The sequence below is a fragment of the Rhynchophorus ferrugineus genome, unplaced genomic scaffold (genome assembly GCF_030347505.1).
Source record: "Rhynchophorus ferrugineus isolate W39M unplaced genomic scaffold, kcgeb_rfMv2 rfM9, whole genome shotgun sequence".
NCBI lineage: Eukaryota > Metazoa > Arthropoda > Insecta > Coleoptera > Curculionidae > Rhynchophorus > Rhynchophorus ferrugineus.
This window is the reverse complement of record NW_027472588.1, coordinates 29,340,402-29,363,132: the sequence shown is the minus strand read 5'-3', so window position 1 is coordinate 29,363,132 and position 22,731 is coordinate 29,340,402. Positions and strand designations below refer to the sequence as shown.

The 22,731-nt window shown below is 31.1% G+C and overlaps 1 protein-coding gene across 2 annotated transcripts in view; it reads right to left on the bottom strand.

Moving 5' to 3' along the window:
- Positions 1-567: 567 nt before the first annotated feature.
- Axud1 (AXIN1 up-regulated 1) overlaps positions 568-22,731 on the bottom strand; it is a 62,265-nt gene continuing 40,101 nt past the window's right edge. Inside the window, exons 1-5 of one of the 2 annotated variants that reach the window (XM_076414267.1) lie at positions 9,223-9,650; positions 6,183-6,956; positions 4,362-5,163; positions 2,648-2,924; positions 568-1,108 (exon numbers count right to left, since the gene is read on the bottom strand). In XM_076414267.1, coding sequence (XP_076270382.1) covers positions 768-1,108; positions 2,648-2,924; positions 4,362-5,163; positions 6,183-6,910 — 2,148 coding nt within the window. In that variant the 5' untranslated portion in view covers positions 6,911-6,956; positions 9,223-9,650 and the 3' untranslated portion in view covers positions 568-767. Of the gene's footprint in view, positions 1,109-2,647; positions 2,925-4,361; positions 5,164-6,182; positions 6,957-9,222; positions 9,651-22,731 lie in introns of those variants that run through there. The other variant, XM_076414268.1, reaches the window with a different exon arrangement.

Below are 22,731 nucleotides of genomic sequence, written 5' to 3'. Positions count from 1 at the left end.
GCTAATTTTACAAGAATTAATAAGCAATTTTGTCTATATAAGTGAAAAATGATGCATTTATAGATATTTTAGCTTTATGTATGTTATTATTTTATCTTTTTTCGGAAGTTTCTCAATAAACCATATATCTTATGGCTTAAATATTTTATACATCATTCATCTGGCTGTCAAGATCCATATACAACCATTTTACTTAATATCTGATTTTTCTACCATACATTTACCTGATTTAAAAATATTGCTAAGTTATCAGTAAGATTTTTGAATAATTGATATCTATGATGATATAATTATTCTGCTTCTAATTACTCTTATTACCTTTATTGTTATATGTAAGTGTAAATCTCATTTATTAACAATAATAAAATGGTTTTCAGTCATGTTACATTAACTATGTCAATCTTTAATAATATCAATCGATTTCATTTTTAGTTTTCTGATAATGTTGGATAATTTGTTCTGTAGAACTAATTTAAATATTGTTATATTAATCTATGGATATATTTAATAGTTTTTGGCGATCGTTAAAAAGTGATAAAATGGAAATGACTAAAAAGAAAAACCAAATAGAAAAATAACATTATTACTTTAATAATAAGTATTTTTCACAACATTTATTCAAAACACTTCATTTTTTCATTTCTCTAATTTTTCTACATCTTTTATATAAATCATTTACATTTTTCAATAATCATTAAATAATTAATTAAATATAGATAAAAACAAGGATAAATTTAAATATAACAGTAGATTTAGAATATTCTCTATTATGCGGATACAGTTTCCACCATGGATTTCTTAATGATCTCCCCGAAATTTTCGTCGCATTCCTCCTGGTTCGGATCGGTGCTCGGATTGGTCGAAGACGGGTCAATTTTTTCGTTGGTTACGGTTGATGGCGATTGGTTGACGGTCAAACTGGTAAAGCTGGTTGACTCCTCATAGCTGGTGTAGCTGTACCGATTGTTCAACAAGTCGCAGAAGGATTCCAGCTTAGAATTGGCACCCACCGGGTTCAAATTTGTGTATTGGCTCTCTTTCGTTTCGTGGGAGTAGTTTTCGGTGCTGAAGTGGTCGAAATTTGTAGTGGTCGTTTGCGAGAAGTTACCTTAAAATTAAAAATACATAACAATTAAAATCAATAAACCATTTTTATGGTTAAATAATTATAATGAGATATAAATCTTGGTAAATTATTTTTTTTTGTCTAGGGGGATTAACCACAGATAGTGGTGTAAGGTCTGTTATGTGCCTTTATTTAAGTAATGTTGAATCCGACAAGTCGTTCCGTTTCCGTTTTAAAAGGATCTACTTTTTATATATAATTCAAACAAGTGTTGCAGAATATCATTTAATACTGTTGGAAATACATAGCGAACACATTTCATTAATAAAAACTTTGATGTAGTGATTTTACAACTTCCTCATCTACAATATATAAAATATAAGATCATCATAGAAGATCATGATGAAGATTGAATGCAATGAATGGAAAATGGCGGCTGATGGCCAAGTCAAATTATGGATATATGATGATGTGTTTCTTTTTTCCACGTGGAATCTAGATCGAAAGATAGAAGAAATAGTGACTTGAGAAATAATAATGTACACAGTTTTGATGATGAAGTCTTGAATTTGCAAAATAATCAAAATTTAATTGACATATCTTATATATAAACCCTAGTCTTTATTATGTTTTCTGGAAGAGCAATTGGTTCTAGAACAAACTTGTATATCTTATTGTATCGTTAATAAAACATTATGATTTATCGATCTTAAGTATTTTCAGGACAATTTTGTTAATTATGTCGGAGTTGCTTTTAACCTTGAAATAGCGCGGATTTAATATAGTCCTTCCAATAAAAGAGCCAATGCATGTCATCAACACTGTCGAACTTATTGCCAAATTCAGTTTATAAAAAGGTAAAATACCTTTTAAACTAGGAGCATTCTTCTCTCTCATTTTACTAATTAGCATTACTCTAGTTAAATAGAGACAGAACGAAGTCTCATGTGCCTGAATATGGAACCAAATCGGTTTATAAAATTTGATTTGTATTAGTACTGGTCGACATCATTGTCATATGTCAATGAAAATATAATAAAACATCTCTGATTTACAAACTATTGTGGCTGTTTAATTAACTGTAGTGGAAGTCCTTCAATAATTATACTATAATGCTAAAATAAATTATATATTTATATTTTTCGTTTTCGTTTTAACAAAAACGGAAGGATTATATATATATATAAACTAATGCAATATAACTTGAAATTTGCATAAATCTAATATATTACAGAAACTACCTTCCATTGTTTAATTTTGAAATAATAATAAAATGAGTTTTAAATTTTGTCTTGTTGATCATGGGTCTATATTAAAAATGTTACAGGATTAATTTAATTGCTAATAATATAGTTTTTGTATTCGTATATATGATAGCATAAATGAAGAATAATGAAGCGAGGACGAATTTTTTGATTGCAGTAAAATATTTTTATAAATGAAGTTTTAATATTCAACTAATTTTAATTTCGGCTATCCTATGGTTATATGAATCAAAAGGAAGGGAGAAAAAAGAAAAATAAATAGGTGGAGAAAAGGCATAAAGGTCATAGAACCTTAAATAAAAGCGACTAAACTCACCATAGACACTCGAGTAAGGATTGAAGATCGTGGTTGGGATAGCGTTCGTGAAATCGCCGAATCCTGCCGAATGGAACTGAGCGTATTGATTGGTTGCAGCCGTCGGGTATGTAGAGGGTGGCGGGGGTCCTGCCGTACCGCCGCCCTGGCTCGGTTGGCCAGCGGAAAAGGCCGATTGCGCTTGTTCGGTATAGCGCGGATCGAACGTGAACCCCTGGTGGCCAACACCACCGCTGCCACCACCTCCACCAGTTGATGGTTGCGGCGCAAAGGGCGGCTGGGAAATAGAAAACGAACGCTTTGTTAGTTTTTATTATTTCGTCCGTTTTCTCGTCGTCGCTCATTTAATATTTAAGACATCAAGCATCATTTGTAGTTAATTTATTGTATTGCAATAATCTGAAGAAAATTTGAAATTTTCAGTTTTAAATAAAAACCTGAAAGACCCAGATATACTAAAAAAAGTTAATTTTAACTTCACATATAATATATGAAAATTTCGAAGTTGTCAATACACCAATTATTTATTTATAACTATATTTTAAATAATTATTGGTCTGAAATTGATTCAACTTAATACACTGTCATGTCCTTTAACATGTTCGTAAAGGCTTACAAATATGACAAAGAAGAGATTATTTGAAATTAATATTATTAATTAAAGAATAAATTAAGGAAAAAAAATCCAATTTTAAGAAAACATTTGTTACATTTATTCCACATCTTTTTAAAAAATATAAGCTTATTAATTAAACCTTAAACTTAATATTGTCGAAATGATCTTCAATACTTTTATCAACACGGGTAATTAAATGTTATAATGAACAATTGGTAATATATTGTTCAGAAGTACATGTAATATGGGATGCCTATGTTAAATGTAATGGCGCCATCTGTCGATTATCTCTCAAGTTGAAAAGATAATCCTACAGATTTTAATTAGATTTGATTTTTATGTTGATATTTATAAAGTTTAATCAACTGTTGAATAAAGAGGAAGTGAAGACAAAATATATTAGAATAAAAAGGATGTATATCTTGTGTATCATAGTGTAATGTTTGAACTGATCCTGAAGTGTCATAACTTTAAGTAAGTATATATTCAAGTTTTTAAAAATTAGTACAGATAATAATTCTATATAGTGAACTATATATAATTAATAATTGTCATTCTATCAAAGGCGAATTTTGTAAATATACCGAATAATGTGTATTTTATATTATTTCTTTAATCCACTTTTTGGGTTAATATGAGTGGTTAGTTATACATATATTCATACTATTTTCTTAATTATTGGTCATAAAAATCTACCTCTGATGTAAAATTGCTTCTATTAATACATTAATTACATACTTTAGTATCATTTAAACATAGGCATTGGTATTCTTTTTAATTTAAGAGAATGTATTGCAGTTTTTAGACAGGAATTTTGCAGAAACTTTTGACAAAAATGTTGCCAAAATACATGTATTCCTCTTGAATTTCTCCAACATTTGATAGTCATACATTATTTGAAGTATGATTTTCTTAATTGTCATTAAGTTGAATTAATGAAGATAATTTTGAAGAAGAATCAGATGTAATTTATGCTATGTGATCAGACTATGTAGTAAATATATTTGAATGGATTAAAAAGCTAAAAATAGATACATAAAACTACGACATAAAGCTAAAATGCAATACATTCTCTGAAAATTAATATGTAATACTAACCTGGTGCTGTTGTTGATGTTTCCTTCCTATTTCGTCATTGTAGCAGTTCTCACGAAATGTATAGAGATCAAGAGAATCTTCACGAGCAGGTAGCTCAGCGAAGTTCGCTGCTGGGGCTACATGGTCCACAGCGCCTGGTCCTTCCCCAGGTGCGCCATAATGAAGATTTGTAAAACTACCAGTATGTACACAGTTCTCCACCTCAACATGAGAATTTAAACTAATGTCTCTTAACAGACTGCCGCTACATTTGCTTACGTCGACCTTGAAATGTTGATTCTGTTCATCTTTTTGATAGTTGCTTTGGCCCATTAACCGTTCGTTGTTCATCCAGTTATCCTTCTTCTCTTTTATTTCCTCCTCCTGTTTCTTCTCTAGTTCTAGTCTCATAAGAGTATGGATGAAATGCGTTCGTACCCTTACGGGATTAAACTCAATTCTACCAGAAGAGTTGCCGCAATTATCCTTGGTACATCCGCAGGGAAAATTTAGCCTGTCCACTTGGCATTTGATGCCGGCCTGGCTACAAGAACAGGTATCCGGATCACAGTAACCTTTACAGCCGCATCCACAGAATTCACGCGACGATCTTATGTCTCGACATTCGTCCTTCTCTACGGAGTCGATTTTTCGCACTCCAGCTGCCCGCAGCAAAGCACGCCGCTGTCTAGTGGGTACGGGCTGTAGAAAGTAATAGTTCTCCAAGTCCATTTCTGATTCGGACGCATCACTAATCTCATCCTCGCTATCGCTATCATCACTCGATGATGCTGCCACGCCCGTTGTTACACTCCTTTCTGACCTAAAATACATTCATTGATTTAGAATAGCTGGCTCTCTAATATATAATTTATTTCATAAGGTTTTAAGTTTAAAATACACATTATTTTATTATAATATTACACACAACTAAGGACTTATAAATATAGGGATATAAACAATATTATCAATGTTATGATTAATATGATGGTTGCAAGTATGTTGGTTAACTAACCAACTCATTTCCAAGGATATTAATAAAACGTGAACAGACATTTTATATATTGTTAATGGTGAATCATATAAATTATCACTCATCACATCCACACAAGCTCCATCCAATAGCACTAGGGTAATGTTGTAGTTTTAGTTAAATTCTACAACAATAAAGATAATTCATGAGAAAATTTCTTATATTTTACAATAGCACTTTGATCAAAATAATATTATTTAGTTTTGTAAAAAAATGCCATAATAGTAAATATCTTATATTAAAATAAATTGCCTAAAGGCCTCTCAAATTACTTCTCAAAAATCAGATTGATTTTGAAAAATGTGGAAAATCACATGTACAGCTAAGTTTTTACCCAGACACTGCCTGGAATAATCTGAAGAGAAAATCGTTTTAGTGATTGGGTTATTATGGAAAAATATGATGAACCATGTTTCTGTAAAAGCTGTTCTAAAAAAATGAAACTAGTTGAACTTATTTTACAGATGTATGAATTAGGAGATTTACATTCTGGTCAAAAAAGGGTACACTGAATGTTTAGTGTGATTAAACAGTAGGTTCGAATTTTCTATTACAAGATGTTACTGCTTTTTATTTTTATATAAGGAGTTTACTGAGAAGGCTTAACCTATAATTCTAATAGAGTACCAGACACAACACATACACGCACACACACATCTTTGACCAGATAAAACTTGTTGAGCTTGAGAAATTAATCATACTTGCTTTAATAACTAAACTAAAATGTGCCAATTTACTGCTAAAAAATATTATTATGTTTAAAGGTAAATTTAGAAAGATAAGTTAGCAATTGTAAATAACGTTAATACCTTAATTGCTGAAGAAGTTGTCGATGTATCCTACGTTGTTCGTTAGCATGTTCTCCAATAGAAAACTTTCTAACTTGGTAGTGTTGAGCTCCCATGCCTAATGTGGACCCACCCTGTGATGGTACACAGGTAAAACCTTGCGCCCGTGGAAAATAGAAGACTGTCACGCTATCAAACGTGATCCCGCGTTTTTTCTTCACTTTAGGCTGATCGTCCTCTTGGCCGATCGATAATTTTCGTTTTAGATTACTTTTAACTGGTTCCTTCTTAAGAATAGCTACTAAATCTAAAATAGGTCTTGGACCACCGTTGGAAGGAATTGACTGATCGGTTTCTTCTTTGGTCCGACTATCGTCCGCCGACGTTTCGGTATTGATACGATCCAGGAAGGTGGTCTCGCTGTCGCTCTCAAAATTAGTCGTGCTTGGTGGGATGCCCACCCGTTCCTCGGCTATCTCCGAACCCAGTCCGGAATCAGAACCGTCGGAGCGGTCGTGCGATTCTTCAACGAGTTCCTCCGGAGCGGGTAAACTTTCCGTTGCCGAATCCTCGCCATCGTTCATCGATAGAACCGTGATTGTTTCCTTGGACGATTTCTCGTTGGCCGAGGGCTCGTTTGATTTGCAAGTATCACACATGGTCGCCTTTTGGTGAATTGGTGATTCACTATAAACAATTGACTTTAAGCCGTCCAGTTCCAAATCTAGACTTGACTCAGTTGTTCCCATTGTTTCTTATTGCTCTTCGGTATTCCTTTATGTGGGCCATACTTATCTATAAATAAATTAAATAGTATTAGCGACACCTTCGAAAAAGAAAAAACATATTTTGAATCGATACTAAATCAAATTGTGAATTAAAATGCGTTAAAGAACTATATGTAATATTAATAATATGTAATAGTTATAGATATAATATAAATGTGCAATTAATTATAAACAAAAAATATCCACAATATCCTCTCAAATATAATGGAACATTTTCTAAATCCGCCAACACGATTGATCGACTTTCAGACAACAATATACAGTTCCGCAAACGACCTTGCAAAACTAATCTAGATAGAACTCAATATTTTTAATTGTGGATTAACTGGCTTGACGACTTTTCGTGTGAATAAATGAATGTTTTGCAATGATATTATGTAAAAGAAAGGTTTTGATTAGAAGTTTCATATAATGGGATTTAAATGACAATGTTTCCTATAAGTATATTTATATAGTTGAGCGTATCACATATGTGCTATATTTACAGTAATATAACATCCTGACCACACTAAAATCTGTTACGATAATTTGGTACACCATACGAACCCACAAAAAATAATTATTAGTTCAATAGACTTTTATTAATAATAAAAAATATTTGTTCGTTATAAATTATTTATAAGGAATGACCTCAGATTACCAGTTAAGATTATGCTCTTCTTGTTCAAAGTTATTAGGGGTTCGTTCAGAATACAAATATTATAATTTGTTTTTGTCTTGACGCAAGTTTACTTCAGTTTTGATCTTTATTAATCTTTTAACACAAATACGAAATAATATTTTTTTTTATCATTAAATTTAATATAAAGAAAGTATAATAGGTCAATAAGGTCATGCCATATGCATCGCTTTAGTGGATTTAAATCTCGAATAAAAAAGTTTGATATGTGTTTGGAACTGTTGAAGCAACTAGTTTCCGAACAATACTGAACTTTTCAGAAAGTTAGTTTGAAAAATCGCGTCTAGACTTGCGAGACGTTCTAACGTATCTTTATGCCGTTAAAAATTTTATGGATCCCGAGATAAATTGGTAAATAACATTGATGCTCTTACGTAATTTGGTAAAAAATAAAGTTAGGTTACTACCAAATAAAACAATATAAATCTTAATAACATATTAAAATAGTTTTTAGTCTAAACGTATCAATTATTTTTTCACTTAAATAAAACTACAAATAAATCTGCATAATATTATTTGTACTATGAAGCTGAAACTCTGTCTGGTACAACCGGTCTCTATGAATCACGAGTGAGAAACAAGAAAAATACTTGTCATTGTCCATATCATTGTACGTTAACATATTTTGAATCTCTTTAAAAGGGATGGTAAATAATCAATATATTCTCGTCGTAATACATAACCTTAAAGTAACATTGCGATAAGTAGTAGGTGTAGCACTGGCAGCTGTGTGGTTATCGCACGTTGATATAGAATATCTTAGTATTCGCGATAAAAGGAAGGATTAATTAAATAAGTAACTATTTATTTAAACAATGTTTATGTTTGTTATAAACAATTTAGTACCGAATAAATTACTTTAAAGAGAACGGTATTATTAAGATGCTAAATCATTTAAATTGATGTTTACATCATATACATGTCATTCAAGAATAATTATTATTTTTATTATTATATATTCACGAATGGTATATAGAAACTAATAAATGGTTTACTGATATCACATATTCAAAAATACATAATCTTTGTTTATAATACACACTACGTTGGGACTTTCTGAGATAAAAAAAAATTGTTTGAAATATGAAAGTTACAAATCGCCTCTTTTTGGAACTCTCACTGAATGTGATCATTCGAGCGATGATGCTTTGTTTTTAGATAATAACAAACTCGAAAAACAATTGAAACAATTTGGTGTTTGTTTTAATATTGATATATACAAGAAGGTTCAATACACTCCTCATATAGTTTTAATAGATGATAGATTTTGCGAAGTTCCCTGTATATTTTCATAGTTCTCCTTACGATTGCGTCAAGCCTGTATCGTCACGAACTCCGACCAATAACTAACCTTATTTTGTTTCGATTGTATATTGTTTTTTATGTCATATCATGATTTAGAACTATTTATGGTGAAATAATCGCGAATCTAGCTACGGGGGAGTCGTACGAAATGATAAATCGCTTATTTTTAACTTGTTACTTTCAATTATAACGTGGTTGAACGATGTTTTCATGTGTTTATCTACTGTATAAATATGTAATGTTATTTTTGAGAGATGCGAGAACCAAGTGAATGTTTTTCGTTTCTTACCTACTTTCCATCGGGTCTAAAATACGAAATCGCCAACGACAATTATTGTTGTTTATGTGGGGTAGTATGTACTGATTTGTCGTTTCTTTTTTCCTTCGCCCGCGCAAATTAAAACGGAATGGTAACGGTATTGAAAGTGGACACTGTATGTTAAAATACAGGCTAAAGTTTGCTCCACACTACTGAACTTCTTGTGACCGTCTTGTAATGGAACGTTGTCGTTGTTATTCGTGTGGGTGAATGCATCGGGCGGATACTGTGCACTGTCACAAAAAGCCGTGAGCGGCTGACGAATCGGATGAGCACCACAAGATATCGAAAATGTTCACTCTCCGCCTGGACGATATTAAGTTCATTGTACGAAAAACTTTAAGCAGCGGCACTTTTAACTTCGCACTGGATGAACTAGTGGCGGCGCATTGGGAAACGGTTGCGAGCAGGGCGCGTGCGTCGCGCTACAAGTTGTCGCCTTCAGGGCCGGACCCGCGTCGTGCCAACGGTTTTCGATCTGTTCTATAGGATGGTCCACGTCTCAATTTTAATCAATATTTTTGAGTATTTAGTTGTAAATTGTGTATATAGATTTGTAAAATAATTTAATTATCTGTGTTTCTATATAATATAATATTTTTTACTAATAAATAGCTCTGATCTAAAACTAATCATTTACTATATTTTTGCTAAATATTTTAATTTCATCCAATTTTTTCTGATTGTTAAAATTTACAACGGCTTAGTTTGAGCTGAGTCATATCGTTTCTGCAGTGATCTATATTTAGAGACTATGTTTTATATATAATATATAATATAATTAAAATATTTACTTAAAATCTAACTGTAGTGATTAACTAAATTTTGTTTCTACATATTTTAATTTTATCCACTTTTTCCTAATTTCATATGCTTTACATTGTTTGACTTTGAGTTTAGTTACATCTTTTGCACTGATCTATTGAGAAACTGTATTTTATATATAATATTACTTTATAATATATATTTTATCCCCTTTTTCCTAATTATTATATTTTTCATTGTTTTGGTCTGAGTTGAGTTATATCGTTTTTGCAGTGATCTATATTTAGGAGCTATGTTTTATACATAATATAATATTTTTGCTTTATAATATATGATATAATATTTTTCAAGTAGAATAAATAGATTTTTGTCTAAAACCTGACTAATTATTTATTAAATTTTGTTGCTAAATATTTTAATTTTATCCACATTTTCCTACTTATTATATTTTTCATTGTTTTGGTCTGAGTTGAGTTATATCGTTTTTGCAGTGATCTATATTTAGGAGCTATGTTTTATACATAATATAATATTTTTGCTTTATAATATATGATATAATATTTTTCAAGTAGAATAAATAGATTTTTGTCTAAAACCTGACTAATTATTTATTAAATTTTGTTGCTAAATATTTTAATTTTATCCACATTTTCCTACTTACACTACTGTATGTTATAGTATCTTTTTTCCACTGATATATATTGAGAGACTACGTTTTTTATATAATATATTATTTTTAATATATAATATATGATATAATATTTTTTAGTAGACAAAAATATATATTTTTTAAATCTGACTATAATCTTAAACTAAATTTTGTTTCTAGATATTTTAATTTTATCCGCTTTTTTCTAATTATTATATTTTGCATTGTTTTAGTTTGAGTTGAGTTACATTGTTTTTGCAGTGATCTATATAAGTATATTATTCTATATTTTTTACTGTTTTACAGTTTAAATTACGTATCATCAAGATATAATGATTTATTCATATGAAGTTATTCAAATAATGTTCTAAATAACTTCAATTTAGTAATATACTGGTTTACCTTTCTTACATTTTTTAATTAAGTTAAATAAAAATGTGTAGTACTTTATTTAATATGATTTATGTTTGATAAGGAATAAGTCTTCCAATTATTAATTTTGGGTTAAGAATAATGACTATCAAATTATGTTTATTAGTTGCAGTTTTTTTGTGATACGCAACAGATAAACGTTTAATGTTTAAAAAAATGCTTAATATTAACTACTTATTATAATAGCATTTTTAATGACATTTATGTTTTAAATTGTTTAAAACCACGACAGACAGACACATTCAGGTGGTTAGATTTACAAAAAATCAATTGATAGTTTTCACTTGTAAATTACCTTGATGTATCACTACTGTTGTGTCAATAATAATCAACAAGCGTTGCTTCATTCAACGGTCTTTATATATCCGTTCCATCACAGAAATATCTCTGTGGAACTTTCATCTATGCTCGTCGCTGACAAGTCCACAACTAGGTGGAGAAAAAATGGTATGGAATTCGATAATTATGGATGAAATATGAGAGAAAACTGAAAAATGAAACTTGATCTTCTCGGATGACGGCTTTCATCTTATCAAAAGTTGATACATATACGTGGTACCAATTACATATTCTGTGTCCCTACTTTTATTGCTCTTCAGTTTAGGCCTCTACAATGGCGTCAAATTCACTCAAATTTAGTTCGTATAAGAAAAACGTAATTTAAATTATTTATGAAAAATAAGTGCACTACAGACTACTTGTACAAATATTACTTTTAAACGAACTAAAACAAGATATTCTGCACCAGCTACAATCAGGAGTTGATAAAAATCACGCTAAAACAAAGTTTATTTGTGTTTTGATGGTTAACGGTTAAGTAGTCGAACGAAAATAAATCTATAAGGTCGTTATCTATAATCGATAATATCTATCTTGGTTAGCGCAGTGGTTAAGGCGACAGGACGGTCCACCAACTGTTGCGATAGTCGCGGGTTCGAATCCTGCTGGGGCTGGTCGTACATTTGTATGATTGTTTAATATTTGTAATTTTCCTAGACAAGAGTGCAAAATCCGACAAGGAAAATGATCCCAGTCACGCCAGTAACCAGGGACTGGATAAGCCCAGATGTCTTCCGGGATGATTTCTAAGTTGGTCACTCGCACTGGCGAGTGAGGTAGGCTTTGTGTTGAGGACCGTGGTTCGGAGCTCACGTTAAACTGTACGTCCAGTTCAGATAAAACCATAGTTGGTAAAAGGATACTTTAAAATATAGGAAAAACAAATCTATAAATCTAAAAAATTGGAAATCATTTCGGAGAAGATTTGATTGAAGACAAATTGGTCATTCTCAAAACTTACAATATGGTGCAATAATTGCATAATTATTCATAGTTTTTATCTAGTTTTTCTTGTTAGTTTTCATCATTTAAACAAATGAATAAAGTATTATATTAAAAAATACCAGCAATAGCGAGTAATAACAAGATTATCTTTTGCGTATCAACACTCAACCACCTGTTGCAAAAGTTATGTACATGGCCTTACTCAGCTTGACTACTGGAATGATTGTGATTTTTTGTTGAATTTAAACTTAAGTCTGTCTAATTATTTCATTTGATTTTTATATAATGTATTCATCATTGTACTACCAAGTCGTTTATTTACGAAGAAAATATAACAACATATAAAAAAACATGTTATAGAATTGCAAGCTACTGATTACGGCACTCTCTCAATGTATATATTCAACAATATTTTTGTAGCCGGCTAGGTGGTGCAGTGGTAAAGGCGACAGGACGGTCGTCCTCCTACCGTTGTGATAGCCGCGGGTGTCCTAGGCAAGAGTGTAAAATCCGACAAGAAAAATGATCCCAGTCACGACAGTAACCAGGCTGGGTAAGACCGTATGTCTTCTGGATGATTTCTAAAGGTGGTCACTCGCCAGTCGGTAGACTTAATGTCGAGGAGGTTCGGAGCCCGCGTTAAACTGTAGATCCAGTTCAGTTAAACCCCCTAGTTGGTTAAAGGAGACTTTAAATTCTAAATTAAAAATGTTGTATATGTATTGTTATACAGCAAGAGCTTTAACTATTGCGTTAAACTACACAATGTACTTAAATAATGCATAGTTAGTTTTGTATACCTTTTTGAATTATTTTTTTTATTAATATCATTTTATTTACTCTGATAATGCTTAGCCTTATATCATTTTTAAAATATATTAATCGTAATTATAGAATTATAAGCTGCTGATTCCATCTCAATGTATAAATTGAACAACAATTTTGTATTTTTATTATGTTAAATTGTTTATATTTAAATATCCTAGAAATGTCGTTTTAAAATTACATTGGACTATTTGTAGTGGTAACAAATTGCATTAAAAATTGTGTATATGTAACAGGTCAATTGAAAAGTCCCCGGCCTACCTTAGTAAAACACATTTTTTTGACAAAATTAGTTTTTTTTATTCAACAAAATTCTCTTCAGGGCGATACACTGGTTATTGGGACCCTCCAACTTTTCGATACCATTTTTGTAGTACGATTTGTCCTTTGCTTTAAAATAGGCCTCAGTTTCGGCGATAACTTCTTCATTCGACGAAAATGTTTTCCTAGCGGGCATCCTTTTGATATCTGAGATCAGGAAATAGTCGCTGGGGGCCAGATCTAGAGAATACTGTGGATGAGGAAGCAACTCGAAGCCCAATTCATGGATTTTTGACACGGTGCATTGTCTTGGTGAAGCAGCACATTCTTTTTATTCAAATGCGGCCGTTTTCGGCGATTTCGTCTTTCAAACTTTCCAATAACGCTATGTAATAGTCGCTGTAGATGGTCCTTCATTTTTCAAGATAGTCAATGAAACAACTCGGGTTTATTACGCTTGATCATCCTCAAACACATCTAAACTTAGCATACCAATCCTTGATTGTTGATTTTCCTGGGGCAGTGTCTGGAAACTCGGCATTAAGCCAAGTTTTTGCTTCAACTGTATTTTTTCCCTTCGAAAAGCAATATTTTATCAACACGCGAAATTCCTTTTTATCCATTTTTTCGCAATAACAAAAGTTGCTTCACTCAAAATGTTACAAATCAGAAACTAATGATCCAACAGCTGTCAAATTTATACACGCATCTTTTGAGGGTTAGGGCTAACTAAGAACATATGGATTTAATTCTAGTAGCGCCATCTACGTGTCAGGCCGGGGACTTTTCCAATTGACCTGTTATTGTTTTATAGCAAGATCTTCAACTATTACGTCAAATTAGACAAAGTACTTATAAGTTTTTGAATATATTGAACATTTTTCATAATTTAGGTCTGTATAGATTTTGGAATAAAGTTATTTTATTAGCATGACTTTATTTAATGGTGTTATGCTTTGCTTTATATCATTGTTCAAATATGTTACTCATATTATAGAATTACAAGTTACTGATATATCAGTGTATAAATTCAACAATGTTTTTGTATTTTTGTTATTTTAAATTGTTTATATTTAGATATCCAGGAAATACCGTCTTAAAATTAGATTAGAGGGTTTGGAGTAGTAACAGATTACATTAAAAATTTTGTATGTGTATTGTTATATAGCGATAGCTTCAACTATCGCGTCAAACTATACAAAGTGCTGATTATTTTTTGAACATATTTAAAACATTAGGTGAACTACTTGATTTTATAGATTTTTTTAAATTTCAAAACTTATTAGAAATTATTTTCGCCTTTTGGGGTTTCCAAAGGATTCCCTTTGAATAGTTGACTATATGACGGATAAACAACACATTCGGCACTCTATTCTATTTAAATTTCAACAAGAATGCTTTATTATCTAATTTATAAACTTCTGTAAACTGGCAAGATGGTGACCAACTGTTATTTACTTTCCCAACTGTCTTTCACGTGATTTGGAAGATCCTTTTGAACTAAATGAACCTGGAAATTGGAAAACACAATTTTGGTTATTGCGAGAATGGATAAGAATTCCCAATTTCTCAAACACAGTCAGCGATATACTTCGGCATTCATCCTATTCAGTTGGGAACATCATGTTAAACAATAAACAGTTTTAATATTAAACAACTGTACCGATTATTCGGAAGATACTGCCAACTTAACCTAATTAATAAAGAGATAACCACAAATGTTAATTCTATAGCAAGGAGGGCCGTCCTGTGATCTTTACCACTGCGAAAACAAAACCGTCTAAAATGTTGATTTATTTGGTCTCTTGTATTAAGCCTGTATAATAAAAGGTGATATTTTAAAACCTATATTATGTCAAAATTTGTTCGAAATTTATCGAAAATTATTATTTTAATTAAAATTATTAATTAAAAGTATTAATTAAAATTATGAAAATTATAAAATTATGTCGAAAATATAAAAAAATTAAGGGCAATATTTGAAACATTAACCCTCATGCTTTATACAAATATCCTAATTCATAATATTCAAAATTTCTCGCACAAAAAAGCTTCATTCAATTTAGAACTCATATCCGAACAATATACAGATAATCATGAAATCAATATAATTAAAATTTTGTTTAAAAAATGCAGCAAGAACATATAGAACAGCACTCTTTAAATGAGAAAGACATAACGAGTAAATGTACTAAATAACCTCTACCTTCAAGGAAGCTAGCTTTAATCAAAAATAATGATAAAATATGCACAAAACAGACGATCTTTAAAAATATATTGTATTACCATTCACTGTTTCATCTCTTAAGTTGCTATTAATGTATGTGAAATAAAATAAAATACTTCATGTTAAAACAGAAACCGGAAATACCTTTCTCAGACCCAATATTACGCCGAATAACCTAGATCCTATACTTCGATAATGAAGCCACCCTGTATATCAAGGTTTATTGCATTTACGTAGACATCACGGAAAGTGTAGTAAACATCAGTAAAAAATAAAACATCCTAAAATACTCCGTTGATATAAACAAAAACGTTTTGTATTTCTATCTAGGGAAAGTGTCGTCTCTTAATTTAATTCTCTTTATATGGGAGAACTAGACGAAATCGTTATTATTTATACACGGAAAAGGTTTTTATTGATGGACGTGACAATTAAAACAATTGCTGTACTCGAGCCTCTTGATTAATTAGAGAAAAATATTTCAAGAAAAAAATGCATTATCATAACGTTTATTGTGCCCGTTTTGGTTTTATTAGATGCTTCTTTGTACTAGTTTGGTGAAGTAAACATGGTTTAGCGGCATAATACGGTCCTGCTTCCTACGACATTCGGTAGAAATAGGAATTCGACGCTCCGAGTGGGGAACTGGCTGTTGTGAGGCGGAGAATCATCGAAAAGTTACGTACGTTTCGTGAGCGTATATTCGAACTTGGTTCGGTCGCTCTGTCTATATAGACTAAAGTTTATAGGAATGTGTTTATTTATTCTTGAGAGAAATATTGATATAAAATTATATGTATACATGCAATAAAAAGTCGGAGGTAGTCCGGCATATGACTCGAAACATCTTTATGATTTCATAGTTCTTTGCCGTCTAACGATACGCGGAATGTTTAGTAAATTAAATATTTAAAAACAAAATACTATTAGTTTAATATGCTAGTAAAATTAATATGAACTAGTGATCGCCCTGTGATTAGTTAATCATATTTATCTCATAACAGAGTAAAGGAATCATTTAAAATGTATATGCTACTAAAACCTTGTTTTCACAAATTTTTAATATAAGATCAGAAATGTATTTGAGATATAACATTAAATAATAATAGATTCTAATAAGTTTTAATAATCAACAAAGTATTGATGTTTAAATTATTACACCACTATTACATGTATTTACAATAATTAAATTAATTATTGATTTTTCAAAGCCTAGGTCTATAAAGTAAATAATATAAATAATTGATACAAATATTAAACAAAAAATGTCACATATCTTTAAACAATTAAATATTAAATTAAACGCCTTAATATTTACTAATGTTTACACATTTACTGTTAATAATTCACAAATTCTTCCATGTCTTATGTGTTCCATATATGCAAATTATGTAGTTAGTTTCATTTTAACTGCTGCATATTTTCATTACTTCAGTTATGTTTCCATATAGTCTTTATCTTTTATCCATATTTTTGACCTAAAGTATATATTCCAAAAACAATAAGTACGTCACAGTGGTTAAAAGAGTAATATCTTTACTTAAATTTTTAAATAAAATTACGTCGTTCTTTGCTTATTTGTACCACTCTTAGATCTCACCCTTGCAAATAGCTTGTGTGTTTGTTTATTACTGCTTTCTACTTTGTCTTCTTCTACGTTGTCTTTGTCTTCTAGTGCTTTGTTAAAAAAATGCATTTACTAAAGAAACCTGAAATTAATCAGATGTCATTATAACTAAAATTTACAGAAAACTCTTAATTTAAGCTGATTTAGATATTCTGAATATCCTGTAGACAAAGAGGACAGACGATTTTTGTTATTCTCGAATTTTGTTAATCGATGTTGGGATGAAATTTTCGCATATATCGGGTTTTTCTTTCACATTTGTATATACCTTGCGATGAAGCAAGCATATTAATTCGTTGTCTTTATAAAAAATGTAAAATATAATTTTACCTAATCATACTATTTTTAATCATTTTTTGTCCAAATTCGTTTAACAATTTTTTAACACACTCACTTTCCACTTTATAATTATTATTTTTTAATTTATTTATTTTAGAGTTGCTCCAACACAGTTGCTTTTTTTGTATATTTTAAAGTATCCTCCGAACCACGGTTTTAACCACGGAACCAGTTTTCCTTTTAGTATTATTTATTTATCAGTTATTATTTATCTATATAGTAATTCGTGCATACTGCATATTATACAGGTGCTAACATTGAAAGGCTTGCAATACATATCCGACATTCATGCTTTTGTTGTTTGATTTAAATAAATCTGCTGCCGAAGCCTATCAAACGCTTTCATAAACTCAAAAAACTTGGTTCAAATGATTTATATGTGGTGATTTTGATGCGAATGAAATAAAACAACTTGCAGGACAAGAATAATGAATGGCAAGATTTATTTGATGGAAACCTAGCTTAAACTTTCAAATAATTTTTAGATAGCTTTTGTTTTCATCTTGACATGCTATGGGAAAGATCCAAAAAGAGGGAAAACGGCTATCACACGAATTAAGCTGAAAACGCCATTTCGAATCTATGGTGTATAGAGCTTTCTATGGTATATTGTCATGGGCGATGAAAAGTGGATCAACCACGACAATTCCAAGATGGGTTAGTAACCATCCTTATTGACACCATAAAATACATACAGGCATATAAAACATTGCGGTGCGTATAGCGATTAGCAAGGTGTAGTGAATAATGAATCCGTAACCGAGTGAGACTGTTACGTGTCAATTGAAGTAATTGAAAGACGTTACAAGAAGATCAGCAATAGAACTGATGAACTGATATGATTCGATCTACACGGTATCACTATGTTTTCAAAAATGTGGAAAAATTTTATAGTGTATGATAAAATATATTTTGATTAATATATTGTACCAATTTTTTTCAGTGATGTCTTTTCAAAGTATAAAAATGATCAGTATAAATGCAAGCACATCGATATTTTAAAAACTGCAATTGTTTTATTCAATCTTTCAATAATCATATCAGTATAATTACTAATGTCATTAGACAGCAAGAGTTCATTTACACCTTTTTGAAATTTGCAAGTCAATGCTGAATTGATGCTGCTGAACTTCTACTAACGTTCTTACACACCGGTATGATATTGAATGGCTAGTGGATTTAACAGCACCAATCCGGTTATCTAAAATTATCTACGGTTGAAATGAACAAAGATAGAGTCCTGACTACAATTCTTAATTTGACTTGCCCATACACCGGATTCCTCATATTAAGTATCTTAAGGAGAAATGTTCAAAGTATATTAACTCTAATTCTTAATTCTAATTCTCTAATATTTTTAAAAATTAAATGTGGATATCAACGTTTTTTGCCTTTTGCTCCTTAAAAAATTGGACACCATATACAATACAGTTATATCAATAGTTATGAGAGAATTCCAAACAAGTCCAGTGGAGAGCATGTACTGCCTATCTGAAATGTCGTATATTGGTGACAAAAAATTCCTTCTGATTCAAATCAAACCAGTTACGGTATCAGAAATTCTTCCCAAATTATAACAACGTTTATGTAATAACAAACCATCATAGTTCTGATTACATATTTCCAGAGATTTGAAACCATCTTCAATTTATCTTTCTTTCTATTTCCATCTTCAATCCCAAAATAATATCATGGTTCCATTCTAACTTTAACATTAGTTTATCAATTAAATTATTATTCTCTATTATTACTGTTCTCTATTATTATTCTCTATTATTATTATTATTCTCTATTATTATTATTATTCTCTATTATTATTATTATTCTCTATTATTATTATTATTCTCTATTATTATTATTATTCTCTATTATTATTCTATATTATTATTATTCTCTACTTTTATTAATCTCTATTATTATTATTCTATTGTTGTTTCAAAATATTTATACCGACAATGCTAAGCAAAAAGACTATGGGGTCTGCATCTACCTGATTAGACGGTCCAGTGATTAAAATTGTGAAACTTATAAATCAACATCCGGAAAATCTAGGACATAATTTTCCATGTTAAGTGTTTCGCGATTGACAATGGAGAATTCACCCATCTCATGGTTGGAATAAACCACCTACATGGGTCTATTCTTCCACCGAAAATTCAGATGAACTCTGCAAATACAAAAGTCAATTCATCCAACCAATCAATTTACTATCGACCCTGCTGTCTCCACTCAACTGTAGAGCCAGCAGGTTCTACACCTCTCTTTAAATGTTTCCTGTATAAGATGTTATTTCGAACCGTTATCCTTTACGGATCTATTGTTCTATTTTCAGCACGTCTCACCATACCAAGTGGAGTGCCTTTAGGACTTAAAACAGAATAAACTTATCAAGAGAATTCTCAATGTTCCCTTGTTTGTTAGTAACTTTACCCACTGATTACAGAAAGTATTGTAGTAAAATATATTGCCGCAATAGAATTGCCATAAATTGCATTCGCACAGAATACGAAACACAGACTTTAATTGAATATAAATCTACAGCTTTATTTAAAGCACTAGGAAGGACAAAAAAGAACTAATGAATTTACAAGCAAAGATGATGACAAAGAGAATTATTTTTCGCATTGCCACAGGCTTGGAACTTTCAGTTTTATTTATTGATTTATAACTGCATATAAATATATAATATTTGGACTCTAGTAATAATTATCCAATGAAGCCATGTAAGGCAACAGTCCATAGAGCATTCTAGGTACAAATTACGTATTCTAGGTACATGTATTCCTTCAAGAATTATTGCGCCTTGAAAAGGAAAATTGCAGCGAGAGCTTATCGTGTTATGATATTTATGGTCATGTGTACTCCAACCAAGTGTACCCCAGTGTCAGTACTGCTTTGCTCGAATTGGGAAATTTCTATGATAGAGATGAACCTTGCCCTGGTTAGTTAACAGTTTAAAATGCAGATAAAATGTTTAAACATATCGAGGTAGACCGACATATTTAAACTTGCTGCATCTCATTGGAAATAAATGCTTTCAATGCACTATAAAAGAACTTTCCAGTCGACTGGAGAGCATTTACTGCATAGCTGAAATGTCCTATGTTGGTAACAGAACAACTCCTTCTGATTAAAATCAAACCAGTCACGATATCAGAAATTTTTCCTAAATTATAACAACGACTATGTAATAACAAAACATCATAGTTCTGATCACATTTTTCCAGAGATTTGAAACCGTCTTCAATTTATTTTTCTTTCTGTTTTCATCTTCAATTCCAAAAGACTATCATGGTCCCATTTTAACGTTAACATTAGTTCTATAGTCTATAGGGTCTGCATCCACTTGACATAGTAATTTAAAAATACCGACATATTTAATCTTGCTGGATAATATAATAATAATAATAATAATAATGGAAATAAATACTCGCGAATACCAATAATAAAAGTACCAAAAGAAGCCGATAGTTGGGTTCCAGATGGTGGATGAACGGTGTTTTTATTTGTGAAGAGGTTCACAAACGATTGTAAAACCCTGAGACCTTATTATTTATTCAGGTCTATGCAAAATTGTGTTAATCACTTATAGCATAAAGCTTTAATACTTATAAGTAAAAAAATCTGAATTGGAAAGAGCTTGGTTCAATTTTTCGCTCAGAAATCTCAGAAGTTTAACAGTTTTTTCAGAAAAGCTGCAAAATGTTAAAAGGGTCAAAACGGCATATATACCATTGATTAGTGTTTGAAATTAAATTAATGTGAATAGATTAACGCGTTTAAAAACGAAATTATTCTCATCAGCCCATGACAGTTATAAGGATTTTTCAAATATAACAATTTAAAGCTACCGTAGTAAAGAGATTTGGAATAGAGAAGGTGTTCAAGCCGATTTGCTAATAACAATTGTTTCCATAGTACCAAAGTTACCAAGAGTTAAATGCAAGATCCTACAAGTGATGTTTAATTAAAAATGTTTTTATTTGTTTGTTTATAAATTTGACAGTCGGATCATTAGTTTGTGAATTATAGCATTTTGAGTGAAGCAACTTTTGTTATTGGGAAAAAATGGATAAAAGCAATTTCGCGTGTTGATAAAATATTGCTTTTTGAAGGGAAAAAATACAGTTGAAGCAAAATCTTGGCTTGGCGCCGAGTTTCTGGATATTGCCCAAGAAAATCAGCCATTAATAATTGGTATGTTAAGTTTAGACGTGGCGAAATGAACACCAAAGACGGTGAATGCAGTGAACGCCCAAAAGAAATTGTTACCAACGAAAACAGTAAAAAATCCACAAAATGATATTAAATGAAATTGGAATTGAATGAAATAGCAGACACTCTAAAGATACCAACTGAACGTGTACATCATATCATTCGCGAATATTTGGGTATGAGAAAGCTCTGTGCAAACTGGATGCCGCGCGAGCTCACTTTTGACCAAAAATAACGACGAGTTGATGATTCGGAGTGTTTGAAGATGATCAAGCCTAATAAACCTGAGTTTTTGCGTCGATATGTGATAATGGATGAAACATGGCTCCATCATTTCATTCCGAAGTCCAATCGACAGTAATCCTAATGGACTGCACACGATGAAAAAACGTTTTCATACGCTCTAAAGCGTGGAAAATTGCAACAGTCGAGTGGCAAGGTCCTGTATTTTGTATTTTGAGATGCATATGGAATAATTTTCATTGACTACCTTAAAAAAGGAAGGATCATCAACAACGACTATTACATAGCGTTATTGGACCGTTTGAAAGATGAAATCACAGAAAAACGGCCGCATTTGAAGAAAAGAATATGATTCAACAAGACAATGCACCGTGTCACAAGTCAGTGAAAACAATGGCAAAAATCCATGAATTGGGCTTCGAATTGTTTCCTCATCCACCGTATTCTCCAGATCTGGCCCCCAGCGACTATTTCCTGTTCTCAGATCTCAAAAATGAATCAAACTATTATATATATTGATATCAAAATATTATTTGATTGTCTTTGTGAAGTGTAACTTTTAATGACACATGCGGTCGTTTCTCTCTGTTTCATTAGAACTGAATCTATTTT